General features: G+C 41.5%; 1 protein-coding gene across 1 annotated transcript in view; it reads left to right on the top strand.

The window, feature by feature from the left end:
• LOC120062809 (kinase suppressor of Ras 2-like) overlaps positions 1-20,778 on the top strand; it is a 136,418-nt gene that overhangs the window by 8,872 nt on the left and 106,768 nt on the right. The window contains 2 exon segments of the mRNA XM_039012881.1: positions 2,224-2,364; positions 4,083-4,233. Of these exon segments, the coding sequence (XP_038868809.1) occupies positions 2,224-2,364; positions 4,083-4,233 (292 nt within the window).

The following is a 20,778-nucleotide window of genomic DNA, read 5'->3' as shown; positions in this document are numbered from 1 at the left end:
TAAACTTAAACTTAAATAAAGTTGAAATAAATAAATCATTTTTTTTTTAGAATTCAAGGCACAGCATGGCTACCACAGCATTCTGCAGTGATACTCCATCCCATCTGGTTTGCGCTTAGTGGGACTATCATTTGTTTTTTTAACAGGACAATGACCCAACCCACCTCCAGGCTGTGTAAGGGCTATTTGACCAAGAAGGAGAGATGTAGTCCTGCATCAGATGACCTGCCCTCCAAAATCCCCCGACCTCAACCAAATTGAGATGGTTTTGGATGAGTCGGACCGCAGAGTGAAGGAAAAGCAGCCAACAAGTGCTCAGCATATATGGGAACTCCTTCAAAACTGTTGGAAAAGCATTCCAGGTGAAGCTGGTTGAGAGAATGCCAAGACTGTGCAAAGCTGTCATCAAGGCAAAGGGTGGCTTTGAAGAATCTCAAATCTCAAATATATTTTGATTTGTTTAACACTTGTTTGGTTACTACATGATTCCATATGTGTTATTTCATAGTTTTGATGTCTTCACTATTATTCTACAATGTAGAAACTAGTAAAAAATAAAGAAAAACCCTTGAATGAGAAGGTGTTCTAAAACTTTTGACCGGTAGTGTACTTTATGCACAGTAGCTTGCGAGGTCATGATGAGTGCTCTGTTGCATTTAGTTATCTAAACTTTCTAAACTTTCTAAGCTTTGAAAACATTCTAAGCTTGGAGCCCTTAAAATACAAAGATTGAAAGTCATTTTTTATTGTAGGTAGTTTGAGTCTTTGTAAACAAACATTGTATAGCTTCAAAATATGTTTGATCTAATGCCGCCTTTTTCAAACGGGACTCCCAGCCATTCCATGTATTTGAACAATTCCAGAGCTAGCACACCTGATTAAACTTGCCAACTTGACTAGGTGAATTAATCAATGTGAATTGACTAGGTGAATTGTCAACTTGACTAGGTGAATTGCCAACTTGACTAGGTGAATTGTCAACTTGACTAGGTGAATTGCCAACTTGACTAGGTGAATTGCCTACTTGACTAGGTGAATTGTCAACTTGACTAGGTGAATTAGTCAAGTTGTGAATTGACTAGGTGAATTAGTCAAGTTGTGAATTAACTAGGTGAATTGCCAACTTGACTAGGTGAATTAATCAATGTGAATTGACTAGGTGAATTGTCAACTTGACTAGGTGAATTGCCAACTTGACTAGGTGATTTGCCAACTTGACTAGGTGAATTGTCAACTTGACTAGTTGAATTAGTCAAGTTGTGAATTGACTAGGTGAATTGTCGACTTGACTAGGGAAATTAATCAATGTGAATTGACTAGGTGAATTGTCAACTTGACTAGGTGAATTAATCAGAATGTGAATTAACTAGGTGAATTGTCAACTTGACTAGGTGAATTGCCAACTTGACTAGGTGAATTGCCTACTTGACTAGGTGAATTGTCAACTTGACTAGGTGAATTAGTCAAGTTGTGAATTGACTAGGTGAATTAGTCAAGTTGTGAATTAACTAGGTGAATTGCCAACTTGACTAGGTGAATTAATCAATGTGAATTGACTAGGTGAATTGTCAACTTGACTAGGTGAATTGCCAACTTGACTAGGTGATTTGCCAACTTGACTAGGTGAATTGTCAACTTGACTAGTTGAATTAGTCAAGTTGTGAATTGACTAGGTGAATTGTCGACTTGACTAGGGAAATTAATCAATGTGAATTGACTAGGTGAATTGTCAACTTGACTAGGTGAATTAATCAGAATGTGAATTAACTAGGTGAATTGTCAACTTGACTAGGTGAATTCATCAGAATGTGAATTAACTAGGTGAATTGTCAACTTGACTAGGTGAATTCATCAGAATGTGAATTGACTAGGTGAATTGTCAACTTGACTAGGTGAATTAGTCAAGTTGTGAATTAACTAGGTGAATTGTCAACTTGACTAGGTGAATTAGTCAGAATGTTAATTGACAAGGTGAATTGTCAACTTGACTAGGTGAATTAGTCAGAATGTTAATTGACAAGGTGAATTGCTAACTTGACGAGGTGAATTAGGTGTGCTAGTTCAGGACAAAATTGTGAAACGTCTGTTCTCAGAGGAGAGGTTTGAAAAGCACTGCTCTCTCAATATATAGATGGTGAGTCCTTGCATCCATAGCTGTGTAACACATTTGGGTTGTGCTTCTCCAGCTCTAACTCACACATGTCCCTCTGTCCCCCCCTGCAGGGAAAGCTGGTGAAGTACTTCAGTCGCCAGCTGTCCTGTAAGGTGAGAGTGGCCTTACAGGAGGACACCACTGAGCTACAGGACTTCCCCCGTCTGGGACACTGGTTCCGTATAGTCAACCTGAGGAAGGAGGTCACTGAGGTACTTTGATTTGCATCTAGTTATCACAATCACTGTGAGAAAAACCTTCCTACAAATAGCCGATGGTCTGCAAAATTTGTGATAATAAAAGTAAAGGGAAAACAATACATTTACATTTTAGTAATTTAGCAGCAGTGTTGGGGTCAATTCCATTTAAATTCCAGTCATTTCAGGAAGTAAACGAAATTCCAACTCCCAATTCCACATTTTCCTCTGAAAATTGAAAAGTTTTGAAGAGGATTGGAATTTGAATTTTATGTGTACTTCCTGCTTACAAGAGCGGTCAGGATGGTGGATCGGACTAACACCTCATCATAAACAAACATTGCTTTCAATTTCTATAAGCCCAACATAGTCTTCTTCCTTTGCCCAAAACACATCACTTCCTGAACCTTCTCGAGTGCTACCTTGTCTCTCTAGCATGCATTGTTGTTACTAGCACTGTCTTTGCTACTTTTATTGATGAAAAGTTTTACTTACTTCAACTCTGATATGTGGTTGTCTAGCTTCATTAAGATGAATGCATTAAGTTCAAGTCGCTACGGATAAGAGCGTCTGCTAAATGACTAACATGTCTATGACCCCAACCCTGTTTAGACACTCTTATCCAGAGTCACATACAGTTTGTGCATTCGTCTTAAGGTAGCTAGGTGAGACAACCACATATCACAGTCAGTCACAGTAAGCAACAACAAAAATATATAAAAAAATAAGTAGCTATCAGCATAGTCAGTGCTAGTAAGAAAAGACAAGTGTGGGAGCACGTTTCTGTCTTCCCTGGCCATATGATATTTTATTTTATATACCGAACAAAAATATAAACGCTACAATTTCAAAGATTTTACTGAGTTTACATGTCATATGAGGAAATCAGTCAATTGAAATCAATTCGTTAGGCCCTAATCTATGGATTTCACATGACTGCGAATAAAGATATGCATCTGTTGGTCACAGATACCTTTAAAAAAAATGGGCCTCACAATGGGCCTCAGGATCTGGTCACAATATTTCTGTGCATTCAAATTGTTATCGATAACATGCAATTGTGTTCGTTGTCCGTAGCTTATGCCTGCCCATAACATAACTCCACCGCCACCATGGGACACTGTTCACAATGTTGACATCAGCAAACCGCTCACCCACACGACGCCATACACATGGTCTGCAGTTGTGAGGCCAGTTGGATGTACTGCCAAATTCTCTTAAATGACTTTGGAGGCAGATTATGGTAGAGAAATTAACATTCAATTCTCTGACAACAGCTCTGGTGGACATTGCCGCAGTCAGAATGCCAATTGCATGCTCCCTCAACACTTGAGACATCTGTGCCATTGTGTTGTGTGACAGGGATGTAAACTCATTTGTGCACAACATTTGAGAGAAATAAGATTTTTGTGCACATGGAACATTTCTGGGATCTTTTATTTCAGCTCATGAAACATGGGACCAACACTTTACATGTTGTGTTTATATTTTAGTTCAGTGTATAATCTAAAATACCTGATCTTATATCAGCATTCTCTGATACTCTTGGTAAATACAGGTCCAGGGCTATCAAACTCCATTTCTGTGTGTGTTAGTTTGGGCGCATGTGTGTTAGCCTGGGTGCCAGTCTGTTTCTGCTCTCTAGCCAACTCCTGATGGAATCATCATGACAATGAAGTAGGCAGAAGCACAAACAGATCTGGGACCAGGCTACTTGTATGTGTGTTCTGTAGGAGATGGGTCCAGGCGAGGTGACTCTAGAGGGGCTGTTGGAGATGAGTGATGAGGAGGTGTGTGAGGCCATGGAGAAGTTTGGAGCCAACGACGAGGAGTGTGCCCGGCTCAATGCCTCTCTGACCTGCCTAAGGAGGGCCCACAAGTCAGGTAGGAACCCTACACACTTGGAGGGAGAGGGAGGAAAGGTAGACAGTGGGGACAAGTCAGGTATTTATTTAACTTTCATTTAACTAGGCAAGTGTGTTAAGAACAAATTCTTATTTACAATGACGGCCTACCCCGGCCAAACCCATGCGCCACCCTATGGGACCCCCAATCACAGCCGGATGTGATACAGCCTGGAATTGAATCAGGGACTGTAGTGACACCTCTTGCACAGCGACGCAGTGCCTTAGACCGCTGCACCACTCGGTAGGGCCCCTAACACATGCCGTCTCTGAGGAAGGGAGAGAGGGAGGGAAGAAGGGAGGGGAGAGAGGAGGAGGGCACTCTGGGATGTAACTGACTCCTCTAGGTTGTTATTGCCTGAGTTCATGGGGAGTTTTCAGTTAGTGCTTTATACAGTATCCTTGTATTACTATCGCGATCTCGCAAGCTTACATAAAAATAAAACCATCCTAATATTGAGTTGCACCCTCCTTTGGCCTCAGAACAGCCTCAAGTCGTTGGGGGATGGACTACACAGTGTTGAAAGCGTTCCACAGGGATGCTGGCCCATATTGACTCCAATGCTTCCCACAGTTGTGTCAAGAAGGCTGGATGTCCTTTGGGTGGTGGACCATTGTTGATACACATGGGAAACTCTCCAGCCCTGTTCCCTGAGAGCAACCGTCCTACAGGCTCACGATATCAGGATGGTAGTATGAGGTTATCTATACCTGAGCTCTCCAGCCCTGTTCCCTGAGAGCAACCGTCCTACAGGCTCACGATATCAGGATGGTAGTATGTGGTTATCTATACCTGAGCTCTCCAGCCCTGTTCCCTGAGAGCAACCGTCCTACAGGCTCACGATATCAGGATGGTAGTATGAGGTTATCTATACCTGAGCTCTCAAGCCCTGTTCCCTGAGAGCAACCGTCCTACAGGCTCACGATATCAGGATGGTAGTATGAGGTTATCTATACCTGAGCTCTCCAGCCCTGTTCCCTGAGAGCAACCGTCCTACAGGCTCACGATATCAGGATGGTAGTATGTGGTTATCTATACCTGAGCTCTCCAGCCCTGTTCCCTGAGAGCAACCGTCCTACAGGCTCACGATATCAGGATGGTAGTATGAGGTTATCTATACCTGAGCTCTCCAGCCCTGTTCCCTGAGAGCAACCGTCCTACAGGCTCACGATATCAGGATGGTAGTATGAGGTTATCTATACCTGAGCTCTCCAGCCCTGTTCCCTGAGAGCAACCGTCCTACAGGCTCACGATATCAGGATGGTAGTATGAGGTTATCTATACCTGAGCTCTCCAGCCCTGTTCCCTGAGAGCAACCGTCCTACAGGCTCACGATATCAGGATGGTAGTATGAGGTTATCTATACCTGAGCTCTCCAGCCTTGTTCCCTGAGAGCAACCGTCCTACAGGCTCACGATATCAGGATGGTAGTATGAGGTTATCTATACCTGAGCTCTCCAGCCCTGTTCCCTGAGAGCAACCGTCCTACAGGCTCACGATATCAGCATGGTAGTATGAGGTTATCTATACCTGAGCTCTCCAGCCCTGTTTATGGAGAGCTACCGTCCTATAGGTTTGAACTCCAACACTAATCTTGTGCACTTGATTCTAATAATTAGCTGGTTGATAAACTAAATCAGCTAAGTTACAGGAGGGTAGCTCTCCAGGAACAGGGTTGGAGAGAAAACCAACACAAGGGTAACTCTCCAGGAACAGGGTTGGAGAGAAAACCAACACAAGGGTAACTCTCCAGGAACAGGGTTGGAGAGAAAACCAACACAAGGGTAACTCTCCAGGAACAAGGTTGGAGAGAAAACCAACACAAGGGTAACTCTCCAGGAACAGGGTTGGAGAGAAAACCAACACAAGGGTAGCTCTCCAGGAACAGGGTTGGAGAGAAAACCAACACAAGGGTAACTCTCCAGGAACAGGGTTGGAGAGAAAACCAACACAAGGGTAGCTCTCCAGGAACAGGGTTGGAGAGAAAACCAACACAAGGGTAGCTCTCCAGGAACAGGGTTGGAGAGAAAACCAACACAAGGGTAACTCTCCAGGAACAGGGTTGGAGAGAAAACCAACACAAGGGTAACTCTCCAGGAACAGGGTTGGAGAGCAGTGGTGGAAAAAGTACCCAAATGTCATACTTGAGTAAAAATAAGATACCTTAATAGAAAATGACTCAAGTGAGTCACCCAGTAAAATACTACTTGAGTAAAAGTCTAAAAGTATTTGGTTTTAAATATACTTAAGAATCAAAAGTAAATGTAATTGCTAAAATGTACTTAATTATCAAAAGGAAAAGTACAAGTCTAAATCATTTAAAATTCCTTATAATATGATATAATTTATTTTAAGCTAAGCAGATGGCCACATTTTCTATTATTATTTTTTTTTTAACAGATAGCCAGAGGCTTGCTCCAACCCAGACATAATTTAAAAACGAAGCATGTGTTTAGTGACTCCGCCAGATCAGAGGCAGTAGGGATGACCAAGGATGTTCTCTTGATAAGTGTGAAATAGACAATTTTCCTGTCCAAGTACTTTTGGGTGTCAGGGAAAATGTAGGAGTAAAAAGTACATAATTTTCTTTAGGAATGTAGTGAAGTAAAATATTAATAGCAAAGTAAAGTACAGATACCCCAAAAAAGCTACTTAAGTAGTACTTTCAAGTATTTTTACCCAAGTACTTTACACCACCTGATCTATACAGTTCATGAGGACTTTTCATGAACTGGTGAATGCCGCCATCTGCTGACCAGATTTAGCAACACAGTATGAAGTCAATATAGCCTGGATGCCTGTCTCATGACATGACACATTGAGGAATGAAGGGGTGGAGATACAATGACTGGTGGGATTGAATCTGTTGACTCTGCTAGTCTATTCTGCTGTGTTAGTGGAAAAGCCTGCACACCTTAAGATCACTTCTGTAGGTCAATTGCACACAAATTCCAACTGAAATTTGACTTCCGCTTTTAACCCAACCCCTCCAAAAGACACATGCAGGATTTGGCTGCAACCCTGGGCGCCCAGGAAGCTGTTGTGGAGGGTTAAATGCCTTGCTCAAGGGCACAACGACAGGCAATGGCATCTTGAATTTGATAACAGCAACCTTCTGGATGCCAGCTCACTTCCTGCCAGATTTGTCCTGTCTGACCTGGGTTTCAAACTGGTAACCCTCCAGTTGCTGGCTTGCCTCTCTAACCGCTAGGCTGCCTGCTGCCCCGTGGGTTTCCAGCACCAGGTTTTAACAGGGAAATATCTAAGAGTTAAATGATCCATATTGAGTTATTAATTGCTCTTGCCATTATAGGACAAATGAAGCTCTCTGCCCTCGTATACTGTAACAGCCACTTTTAGTACCCTTTACCTGTGACTGTGTGACATCCTCACAGTAGTCCCCTCTTTCCTCTCCATGGGTGCATCTCAATAGTCTCCTTGTCTCATTTCCTTCATCTCCACTGATGACAATGGAAACCAAATTATTGTACGGCATTACAAGACATTACACCATTTTGCTTTCACCTGTCCAGTGTTTTCAGATCAGTATAGATGAAGGGAGGATATGAGGAAAGGAGGCTGCTGCGGATGATTGAGATGCACCCTCCCAGCATACAGAGCATGTAGCCCGTTAGCATTTTGTCCAATAGGGGGCAGCACAGACCACATGTTTATTTTCAGAACTAAACAGTCTAGTGTTGTAGTGTTGCTGGCTGAGCAGAAGGGGACAGTAGACCATCACAAAACTAGGTTTGATGTGTGTGTCAACCCCCCTACACACACGTTCATTCATTCCCACCAGATGTGTCTCTTAGATGAGTCACTGGGAATACTTTATGTTATCAAGCCAAGTTGAGAAGAGTTGTATTTGTCGGTGCAGTGTTCTCCTCGTCACGGTCATAGTACACAGACCGGGAATATTTTTTCTCCATATGAAAAGAGAGCAGATGTTGCTTTAGGAAAATGTGTCCATGTACCAAACTGCTGTCAGATAACACAATGTCCCGTCAGTCCCAACGTTCATCTTACGGCCACTTCCCTTCCCTGCTTTGATTCTACACACAGCTAACTCCAGTAATAATAATAATAATGAAGAACTTGTTCTTAACTGGCCTACCTGGTTAAATAAAGGCAAAATAATAAATAAAATAAAAATAATAATAATAATAATGGATTTATAAATCTCCTTTCTACCGACTGAGCTGCTCAAAGTGCTTTACATAGTAAGGGGGGGGAACTCACCCACCACCAACTTGTGGCACCCACTTGGGTGATGCACAGCAACCGTTTGCCAATTAGGAATGAAGGGTTGATTAAGTGGCCATGATGGAATGGGGCCAGGTTGGGAATTTAGCCAGGACACCGGGGTTAACACCCCTACTCTTGCTACAAGTGCCATGGAATCTGTAATGACCACAGAGAGTCAGGACACCCGTTTAACGTACCATCTGAAAGACAGCACCCTACTCAGAGCAGTAGGCAGGTTCATTGCAGCCTGTCGGTGTTGAATAGGCCCTGGGCTACACACGCACACACACACACACACACACACACACACACACACACACACACACACACACACACACACACACACACACACACACACACACACACGCACCTTTGATTTGGTGGACAACATGTCAGTTCATGCTGCAAGAGCTCTGATAGGTTGGAGGACGTCCTCCGGAAGTTGTCATGATTACTGTGTAAGTCTATGGAAGGGGGTGAGGACCACGATCCTCCTAGGTTTTGTATTGAAGTCACTGTTCCCAGAGGAGGACGGAAGCTAGCTCTCCTCCAGCTACTGTAGACCTTCACACACACACACACACACACACACACACACACACACACACACACACACACACACACACACACACTGGTCTGGCCTGTGTGTCTGTTCCTAAGGTCTGATTAGATTGTAACCAGTAGCTGATTGGCTGCTGAGTTCCAACTTCCTCCAACGGAGACAGCCTGGAGATTGGACACCCATACAGAGTCCAGTTGGGTGTTTGTGTGTGTGCCTAGTTGTAGTTGTTCCAACCAAACCTAATAGATCACACACACACATACACATAGGCTAGGCCTGTACATCAGTGGCGGTTGGTGCCGTTTAAGATGAGGGAGGACAAATTTATTTTTTGTGAGCACGGCTTTATTTGTATAACAGCATATTGGATGACTGTCATTCATATTCCATTCAACCAGCTCAATGTAACATCAATGGGTGTAGGCTACTACATCATACTAACATTTTCCCTATACCCATCGGGAGGTTGCTAGAATCTAGCCTATGAATTAAAGTTAACAACGTAGGTGCAGACACGTCGAGAGAAAAATTTGAGTAATCAAGGTGACAGACATTGACACATTCAATACCGCCTTGCACACTCTTGCCTGCATCTAGCTGATCTAGGGTGTAATAATTAGTCCAACAGTTGCAAACATAAGTTTCTATTTCTACAAATTCAGGTATGTTTTTCAACAGAATAGGTCAAATGAATACACCCCTAATCACACGCGAAACACAGTTAAATTTCACAGCAGCCACATACAAACAGCATTGTCCCTTTGACCGTTGTATAATTGCTTCTCGCATCTACACGCTCTCCTCTTCTCACCTGTTCCCTTCGCTTGTGGACCTCAGTGCACAACATATCAGCTGTCTGTGACCAGGCAAAAAAAAAAAATCCAAGCCAAACCTTCATATCATAACCGCTAACCTCTACACACAACCTACATTGTTGTCACCATATTAGCTAACGTCATAGTCAACATACCTACTAGAACTAACGTGTTAGTAAATCTGCTACAATCATGCAGTACAGTGTAGTCAGCATGCAGTTTGGCAGTTACACGGGTGGGCCCTGGTGGCAATAAATTATTAAAACCAAAAGCTTATCTTGACTTGGAAGAGTTCCAGTGTTGGATAGACATAGCCAGCTAGCTATCATAGCATCCCTCTCTGTTTGAGCCAGGTGTTTGAGTAGGCTAAACTAGCTAGCTGCATTCTCTAGCTAAGAAAGTGAAAACAAATAAGAGTCAACTACTCACCACATTTGATCCACTGCAGTGCTAGCTAGCTGTAGCTTATGCTTTCAGTACTAGAATTCATTCTGTGATCCTTTGATTGGTGAACAACATATCAGTTCCCTGTTTGAGCCAGGTGTTTGAGTAGGCTAAACTAGCTAGCTGCATTCTCTAGCTAAGAAAGTGAAAACAAATAAGAGTCAACTACTCATCACGTTTTATCCACTGCAGTGCTAGCTAGCTGTAGCTTATGCTTTCAGTACTAGATTCATTCTGTGATCCTTTGATTTGGTGGACAATATGTCAGTTCATGCTGCAAGAGCTCTGATAGGTTGGAGGACGTCCTCCGGAAGTTGTCATGATTACTGTGTAAGTCTATGGAAGGGGGTGAGGACCACGATCCTCCTAGGTTTTGTATTGAAGTCACTGTTCCCAGAGGAGGACGGAAGCTAGCTCTCCTCCAGCTACTGTAGACCTTCATTGCATAACAGTGTGTTTTAATCAAATATTTGGTGAATATATTTAGTGTAGTTTTATCTGAAAATAATAACTTTTTTAATGTTTCAGTATTTTTATTTTTATGAAATTCACTGAGGAGGACCATCCACTGCTGTACATAAAACAGACCAAAGCCAGCCCAATTCAGCCCAATTATAAATGATATAGTCATGCATAACATGGATAGCTAAGAGTTGTAACTCTGTATTGTACAGACAGATACAGATACAGTTACAGATACAGTTACTGTTCTCCTCAGTCATCCTGCTTCTCACGGTCAGCAAAGGGGTTGGACACACACACACATACTCTAATGTACTCTTTTCAAACGGGTGGCCGGCGAGAGGTGTGAATGTAACGGGAACACCACACACTGCGCGACTGCTATTAGGGCCTCTCATACTCAGAGCGAAAGGGAGAGAAAGGCATATTTTGTCTCCCAGGTCACGTCTCAAATGGCACCCTATTCCATTTATAGTGCACTTCTTTTGATAAGGGCCCATAAGGCCCTGGTCAAAATTAGTGCCCTATATAGGGAATAGGTTGCCATTTGGTACGCAGTCTCATACCCAGTCTCAGCCTCATCTTCAGGCCCCAGCCTCATCCCCAGCCCCAGCCTTCAGACTCATCCCCAGGCTCAGTCCTAGCCTCATCCCCAGCCCCAGCATTCAGACTCATCCCCAGCCTCAGCCTCATCCCCAGCCTTCATTCTCATCCCCAGCTTTCATTCTCCTCCCAAGTCACCAGCATCCAGCCTCCAGTCTCAGCCTCCAGCTTCATCCCCAGGCTCATCCCCATTCTCCAGCCTCATCCCCAGTCTCCAGCACCCTCCTCAGCCTCCAGCACCCTCCTCAGACTCCAGCCCCATCTTCAGCCTCCATCCCCAGCCTCCAGCCCCAGCCTCATCCCCATTCTCCAGCCCCAGCCTCATCCCCAGTCTCCAGCACCCTCCTCAGCCTCCAGCCCCATCCTCAGCCTCCATCCCCATTCTCCAGCCACAGCCTCATCCCCATTCTCCAGCCACAGCCTCATCCCCAGTCTCCAGCACCCTCCTCAGCCTCCAGCCCCATCCTCAGCCTCCATCCCCAGCTTCCAGCCCAAGCCTCCAGCTTCATCCCCAGCCTCCAGCTTCATCTCCAGCCTCCAGCTTCATCCCCAGCTTCCAGGTTCATCTCCAGCCTCAGCCTCCATCCTCATCCCCAGCCGCCAGCCTCCAGACTCATCCCCAGGCTCATCCCCAGTCTCAGCCTCCAGCCCCAGCCTCCAGTCCCAGACTCATGCCCAGCCTTCAGTCTCAGTCCTTTCTTTAAACCTTAAGAGAGAAAATGACCACCACTACACTCTGACACTCAGCCCCCACTTTTAAATATGACATTTGCAGTGTGTTTTTGTATTCTCTGAGAGGAATGGGTCCGTGGGGAAGATTATTCATGGCCCTCTATGGAGGCCTGTCTTTGTAACTCCTACGCAGATCATGAATATGCAGAATATTCACATGAAAAAGTTTGAATTGTCACAGTATTTTGTAATGACTCTTAAAGCCATTGCAGACTTAGTTGCATTTCTGTTATTGGAGAAGCCAGTGACTAATATAAACTTTGTTGTGTACAGGATTTGTAACCTCACTTGGACTCTTCAGCTTGAAGTGTCTCCACCCACGCAGTAGAATTGCTACCTTTTTGGTGGCGTAGCTGGCTAAGACATTGTGGTGTGTTTGCAAGACAGAGGTCTCGAGTTCCAGTCTCTGTGTGAGCTGGTGACAGAGGAATAGATACGTTTACTCAGGTATGGCTGCATCCTTCACAGTTGCATCCATAACAACGTTTTTAAGGTCAATAGAAAAACGTAATGTGCGACATGTGATTGTATATTGAGGAGTGAGACATGTGATTGTATATTGAGGAGTGAGACATGTGATTGTATATTGAGGAGTGAGACATGTGATTGTATATTGAGGAGTGAGACATGTGATTGTATATTGCGGAGTGAGACATGTGATTGTATATTGAGGAGTGAGACATGTGATTGTATATTGAGGAGTGCGACATGTGATTGTATATTGAGGAGTGAGACATGTGATTGTATATTTAGGAGTGAGACATGTGATTGTATATTGAGGAGTGCGACATGTGATTGTATATTGAGAAGTGAGACATGTGATTGTATATTGAGGAGTGAGACGTGATTGTATATTGAGGAGTGAGACATGTGATTGTATATTGAGGAGTGAGCCATGTGATTGTATATTGAGGAGTGAGACATGTGATTGTATATTGCGGAGTGAGACATGTGATTGTATATTGAGGAGTGAGACATGTGATTGTATATTCAGGAGTGAGACATGTGATTGTATATTGAGGACTGAGACATGTGATTGTATATTGAGGAGTGAGACATGTGATTGTATATTGAGGAGTGAGACATGTGATTGTATATTGAGGAGTGAGCCATGTGATTGTATATTGAGGAGTGAGCCATGTGATTGTATATTGAGGAGTGAGACATGTGATTGTATATTGAGGAGTGAGACATGTGATTGTATATTCAGGAGTGAGACATGTGATTGTATATTCAGGAGTGAGACATGTGATTGTATATTGAGGAGTGAGACGTGATTGTATATTGAGGAGTGAGACGTGATTGTATATTGAGGAGTGAGACATGTGATTGTATATTGAGGAGTGAGACATGTAATTGTATATTGAGGAGTGAGACATGTGATTGTATATTGAGAAGTGAGACATGTGATTGTATATTGAGGAGTGAGCCATGTGATTGTATATTGAGGAGTGAGACATGTGATTGTATATTGAGGAGTGAGACATGTGATTGTATATTTAGGAGTGAGACATGTGATTGTATATTGAGGAGTGAGACATGTGATTGTATATTGAGGAGTGAGACATGTGATTGTATATTGAGAAGTCAGACATGTGATTGTATATTGAGGAGTGAGACATGTGATTGTATATTGAGGAGTGAGACACGTGATTGTATATTGAGAAGTGAGACATGTGATTGTATATTGAGGAGTGAGCCATGTGATTGTATATTGAGGAGTGAGACATGTGATTGTATATTGAGGAGTGAGACATGTAATTCACTTACAGTAAATGAGAATTTCAGCTATTAAGAACACTTTCATTTAAAGTGTATATTAGAATAGTTTATTGCTTTAAAAACAAATGCAAGGTGATTGTGGCTTTCACACAGGTCTTGGTTCGTATTTCAACTCACAAGTTGCTTCAGCGTTGAGTCATATTGTTTAAGCTAGGATCTTGTCAGTTAGTCCCTCTGTGTTGCTCCAATGTACACCCATTATTTACCCAGCATGCCCCTCTTCAGTAGCCCACACACACTCAACACATGCATGCATACAAGCGTGCATGCACACTCACTGTAAACCAAACATCCTGCCTTGTCCTTACTAATAGTGTTGATCTAGCCTTAACGCTGAGAGCTAAGTGTTCATGAGAGAGACAAGTCGTGCCCGGAATTCTCAGACTCAGTATACATCCTCACTCATCTTTTCATCATTAAAAAGACTGGCCCAGCGCCTGCCCTGCCTTAAGACTGCAGACTTACACTCACAACTAATTGGCTTCAAATGCCATCTGTGAGTATAGAAAGAATTGGAGATGAGGAGAGGACAAGAGAGGAGAGGACAAAAGAGGAGAGGAGGACAAGAGAGGAGAGGACAAGAGAGGAGGAGAAGAGAGGACTGGACAAGAGAGGAGGAGAAGAGAGGACTGGACAAGAGAATAGAGGACACGAGCGAAGAGGAGGAGAGGACAAGAGAGGAGAGGAGAGGACAAGAGAGGAGAGGAGGAGAAGAGAGGAGGGGACAAAAGAGGAGAGGAGGAGAGGACAAGAGAGGAGAGGAGGAGAAGAGAGTAGGAGAGAAGAGGAGGGGAGAAGAGAGGAGAGGACAAGAGAGGAGAGGACAAGAGAGGAGGAGAGGAGGGAAACAAGAGAAGAGAGGACAAGAGAGGAGAGGAGGAGAGGAGGGGACAAGAGAGGTCAAGAAAGGAGAGGAGGAGGAGAGAGGTGGGGACAAGAGAGGAGAGGAGAGGACGAGAGGAGTAGAGGACAAGAGAGGAGGAGAGGAGAGGACAGGATAGGAGAGGAGGAGAAGAGGCCAAGAGGAGGAGAGAAAAAGAGGAGAGGACAAGAAGAGAGGAGAGGAGAGGACAATATGAGAGGATGAGAGAGGAGAGGAGGAGAGGGCAAGAGAGGAGAGGACGAGAGGAGTATGGGAGAGGAGAGGAGATGAGTATGGGAGAGAAGAGGAGGACAGGGCATTAGAGGAGGAGAGAAGAGAGAAGAGGAGAGGATAGAAGAGAGGAAGATATCTAGCTACTACTGATGCTGTAAGAACCACCATCGTCCACCGTCATCCCATTCAAAGGATTAAATAAAAAATGAATCCTTCTGGAGCAGCATATGGCATCCTTTCACAAAGTGTGTTTCCCAAATTGTATCCTAATCACTATTTAGTGCACTACTTTTGACCAGAGCCCTATGAGGATAGAATCCCAGTGGCCTTTCTCTGCCATTTACCACACAACAGCACAAGCCTGGTCCTAACTAGTCGAATTCGTTTGCTGTTAACTGCCTATTCTCACAGAACTCTACCTATATGTAAATATCTCCTATTAACAATGAGCATGTGTAATGTGTTGGCCATATTACCATAAATCATCATCTTGAATAATAACTCCTTCATGTCCTCTGACTGGTGTGGTGTATTGTGAATCACTGTGGAGATACTGTAGGATACTGTACTGTATAGGACCTCTGCTGCTGCTGGCCAAGTGACAGCACAGAGAACAATGCAAAGAGATCCTATTAAATGACTCTCCCTGACCAAAATGGCTGAGCTTTCATACCATCATCAGAACAATTATGTCCATTATACTATTATAATTCATAATTGTATGGAACAATGGCTGTACATAATTGATTGATTTGATTGATCTGTACATAATTCATTGATTGGATTTATATTGCACTTTTCTAGACACCCAAATCGGTTTACATAGTAAGGGGGAAGCTCACCTCATCCATCACCAAGTCACTCTACAGACACTCCATAGAATGAGAGTTACACTCCATAGAATGAGAGTTACACTCCATAGAATGAGAGTTACACTCCATAGAATGAGAGTTGTACTCCATAGAATTAGAATGACTCTCCATAGAATGAGAGTTACACTCCATAGAATGAGAATTACACTCCATAGAATGAGAGTTGTACTCCATAGAATTAGAATGACTCTCCATAGAATGAGAGTTACACTCCATAGAATGAGAATTACACTCCATAGAATGAGAGTTACACTCCATAGAATGAGAGTTGTACTCCATAGAATTAGAATGACTCTCCATAGAATGAGAGTTATACTCCATAGAATGAGAGTTATACTCCATAGAATGAGAGTTACACTCCATAGAATGAGAGTTACACTCCATAGAATGAGAGTTATACTCCATGGAATTAGAATGACACTCCATAGAATGAGAGTTACACTCCATAGAATGAGAATGACTCTCCATAGAATGAGAGTTATACTCCATAGAATTAGTATGACACTCCATAGAATGAGAGTTACACTCCATAGAATGAGAGTTATACTCCATAGAATGAGAGATACTCCATAGAATTAGAATGACACTCCATAGAATGAGAGTTACACTCCATAGAATGAGAGTTATACTCCATAGAATAAGAGTTATACTCCATAGAATTAGAATGACTCTCCATAGAATGAGAGTTATACTCCATAGAATGAGAGTTATACTCCATAGAATGAGAGTTATACTCCATAGAATTAGAATGACACTCCATCGAATGAGAGTTATACTCCATAGAATGAGAGTTATACTCCATAGAATTAGAATGACTCTCCATAGAATGAGAGTTATACTCCATAGAATGAGAGTTATACTCCATAGAATTAGAATGACACTCCATAGAATGAGAGTTACACTCCTTAGAATGAGAATTGCACTCCATAGAATGAGAGTTATACTCCATAGAATTAGAATGACTCTCCATAGAATGAGAGTTATACTCCATAGAATTATAATGACTCTCCATAGAACGAGACTCCATAGAATGAGAGTTATACTCCATAGAATTAGAATGACTCTCCATAGAATGAGAGTTATACTCCATAGAATTAGAATGACTCCATAGAATGAGAGTTACACTCCTTAGAATGAGAATGACACTCCATAGAAAGAGAGTTATACTCCATAGAATTAGAATGACTCTCCATAGAATGAGAGTTATACTCCATAGAATGAGAGTTATACTCCATAGAATGAGAGTTATACTCCATAGAATGAGAGTTATACTCCATAGAATGAGAGTTATACTCCATAGAATGAGAGTTATACTCCATAGAATTAGAATGACACTCCATCGAATGAGAGTTATACTCCATAGAATGAGAGTTATACTCCATAGAATTAGAATGACTCTCCATAGAATGAGAGTTATACTCCATAGAATGAGAGTTATACTCCATAGAATTAGAATGACACTCCATAGAATGAGAGTTACACTCCTTAGAATGAGAATTGCACTCCATAGAATGAGAGTTATACTCCATAGAATTAGAATGACTCTCCATAGAATGAGAGTTATACTCCATAGAATTATAATGACTCTCCATAGAACGAGACTCCATAGAATGAGAGTTATACTCCATAGAATTAGAATGACTCTCCATAGAATGAGAGTTATACTCCATAGAATTAGAATGACTCCATAGAATGAGAGTTACACTCCTTAGAATGAGAATGACACTCCATAGAAAGAGAGTTATACTCCATAGAATTAGAATGACTCTCCATAGAATGAGAGTTATACTCCATAGAATGAGAGTTATACTCCATAGAATTAGAATGACACTCCATAGAATGAGAGTTACACTCCATAGAATGAGAGTTATACTCCATAGAATGAGAGTTATACTCCATAGAATTAGAATGACTCTCCATAGAATGAGAGTTATACTCCATAGAATGAGAGTTATACTCCATAGAATGAGAGTTATACTCCATAGAAATAGAATGACACTCCATAGAATGAGAGTTATACTCCATAGAATGAGAGTTATACTCCATAGAATTAGAATGACTCTCCATAGAATGAGAGTTATACTCCATAGAATGAGAGTTATACTCCATAGAATGAGAGTTATACTCCATAGAATTAGAATGACTCTCCATAGAATGAGAGTTATACTCCATAGAATTAGAATGACACTCCATAGAATGAGAGTTACACTCCTTAGAATGAGAATTGCACTCCATAGAATGAGAGTTATACTCCATAGAATTGGAATGACTCTCCATAGAATGAGAGTTATACTCCATAGAATTATAATGACTCTCCATAGAACGAGACTCCATAGAATGAGAGTTATACTCCATAGAATTAGAATGACTCTCCATAGAATGAGAGTTATACTCCATAGAATTAGAATGACTCCATAGAATGAGAGTTACACTCCTTAGAATGAGAATGACACTCCATAGAAAGAGAGTTATACTCCATAGAATTAGAATGACTCTCCATAGAATGAGAGTTATACTCCATAGAATGAGAGTTATACTCCATAGAATGAGAGTTATACTCCATAGAATGAGAGTGATACTCCATAGAATGAGAGTAATACTCCATAGAATTAGAATGACACTCCATAGAATGAGAGTTGTACTCCATAGAATGAGAGTTATACTCCATAGAATTAGAATGACACTCCATAGAATGAGAGTTATACTCCATAGAATGAGAGTTATACTCCATAGAATGAGAGTTATACTCCATAGAATGAGAGTTACACTCCTTAGAATGAGAATGACACTCCATAGAATGAGAGTTATACTCCATAGAATTAGAATGACTCTCCATAGAATGAGAGTTATACTCCATAGAATTATAATGACTCTCCATAGAATGAGACTCCATAGAATGAGAGTTATACTCCATAGAATGAGAGTTATACTCCATAGAATTAGAATGACTCCATAGAATGAGAGTTACACTCCTTAGAATGAGAATGACACTCCATAGAATGAGAGTTATACTCCATAGAATTAGAATGACTCTACATAGAATGAGAGTTATACTCCATAGAATGAGAGTTATACTCCATAGAATTAGAATGACACTCCATAGAATGAGAGTTATACTCCATAGAATTAGAATGACACTCCATAGAATGAGAGTTACACTCCATAGAATGAGAGTTATACTCCATAGAATGAGAGTTATACTCCATAGAATTAGAATGACACTCCATAGAATGAGAGTTATACTCCATAGAATGAGAGTTATACTCCATAGAATTAGAATGACACTCCATAGAATGAGAGTTATACTCCATAGAATTAGAATGACTCTCCATAGAATGATAGTTACACTCCATAGAATGAGAATTACACTCCATAGAATTAGAATTACACTCCATAGAATTAGAATGACTCCATAGAATGAGAGTTACACTCCATAGAATGAGAGTTACACTCCATAGAATGAGAGTTATACTCCATAGAATGAGAGTTATACTCCATAGAATTAGAATGACACTCCATAGAATGAGAGTTATACTCCATAGAATGAGAGTTATACTCCATAGAATTAGAATGACACTCCATAGAATGAGAGTTATACTCCATAGAATTAGAATGACTCTCCATAGAATGATAGTTACACTCCATAGAATGAGAATGACACTCCATAGAATGAGAATTACACTCCATAGAATTAGAATGACTCCATAGAATGAGAGTTACACTCCATAGAATGAGAGTTATACTCCATAGAATGAGAGTTATACTCCATAGAATTAGAATGACACTCCATAGAATGAGAGTTACACTCCATAGAATGAGAGTTATACTCCATAGAATGAGAGTTATACTCCATAGAATTAGAATGACACTCCATAGAATGAGAGTTATACTCCATAGAATTAGAATGACTCCATAGAATGAGAGTTACACTCCATAGAATGAGAGTTATACTCCATAGAATTAGAATGACACTCCATAGAATGAGAGTTATACTCCATAGAATTAGAATGACTCTCCATAGAATGAGAGTTATACTCCATAGAATGAGAGTTACACTCCATAGAATTAGAATGACTCCATAGAATGAGAGTTACACTCCATAGAATTAGAATGACACTCCATAGAATGAGAGTTATACTCCATAGAATTAGAATGACTCCATAGAATGAGAGTTACACTCCATAGAATGAGAATTATACTCCATAGAATGAGAGTTATACTCCATAGAATTAGAATGACACTCCATAGAATGAGAGTTATACTCCATAGAATTAGAATGACTCTCCATAGAATGAGAGTTACACTCCATAGAATGAGAATTACACTCCATAGAATTTGAATGACTCCATAGAATGAGAGTTACACTCCATAGAATGAGACTTACACTCCATAGAATGAGAGTTATACTCCATAGAATGAGAATTACACTCCATAGAATTAGAATGACTCTCCATAGAATGAGAGTTACACTCCATAGAATGAGACTTACACTCCATAGAATGAGACTTACACTCCATAGAATGAGAGTTACACTCCATAGAATGAGACTTACACTCCATAGAATGAGAGTTACACTCCATAGAATGAGACTTTCACTCCATAGAATGAGAGTTACACTCCATAGAATGAGAAGAAAAAAGGTTGTGTCTTTTTGTTGTGAGGTCACATGCAGTCAATTTATTTATGTTTTCTTTTAACCAGGCAAGTCAGTTAAGAACAAATTCTTATTTACAATGACAGCCTACAGTGGGTTAACTGCCTTGTTCTGGGGCAGAACAACAGATTTTTACCTTGTCAGTTCTGGGATTTGATCCAGCAACCTTTCGGTTACTGGCCCAAAACTCGGCCACCTGCCGCCCCTCGGAAGCTCTGTTAATGTTTGAATAAAGCAGTTGCTAAGAAACTAGT

This window comes from Salvelinus namaycush, chromosome 18, assembly GCF_016432855.1.
Source record: "Salvelinus namaycush isolate Seneca chromosome 18, SaNama_1.0, whole genome shotgun sequence".
In the NCBI taxonomy this organism is placed as follows: domain Eukaryota; kingdom Metazoa; phylum Chordata; class Actinopteri; order Salmoniformes; family Salmonidae; genus Salvelinus; species Salvelinus namaycush.
This window is presented reverse-complemented; position numbering and strand designations above follow the sequence as displayed.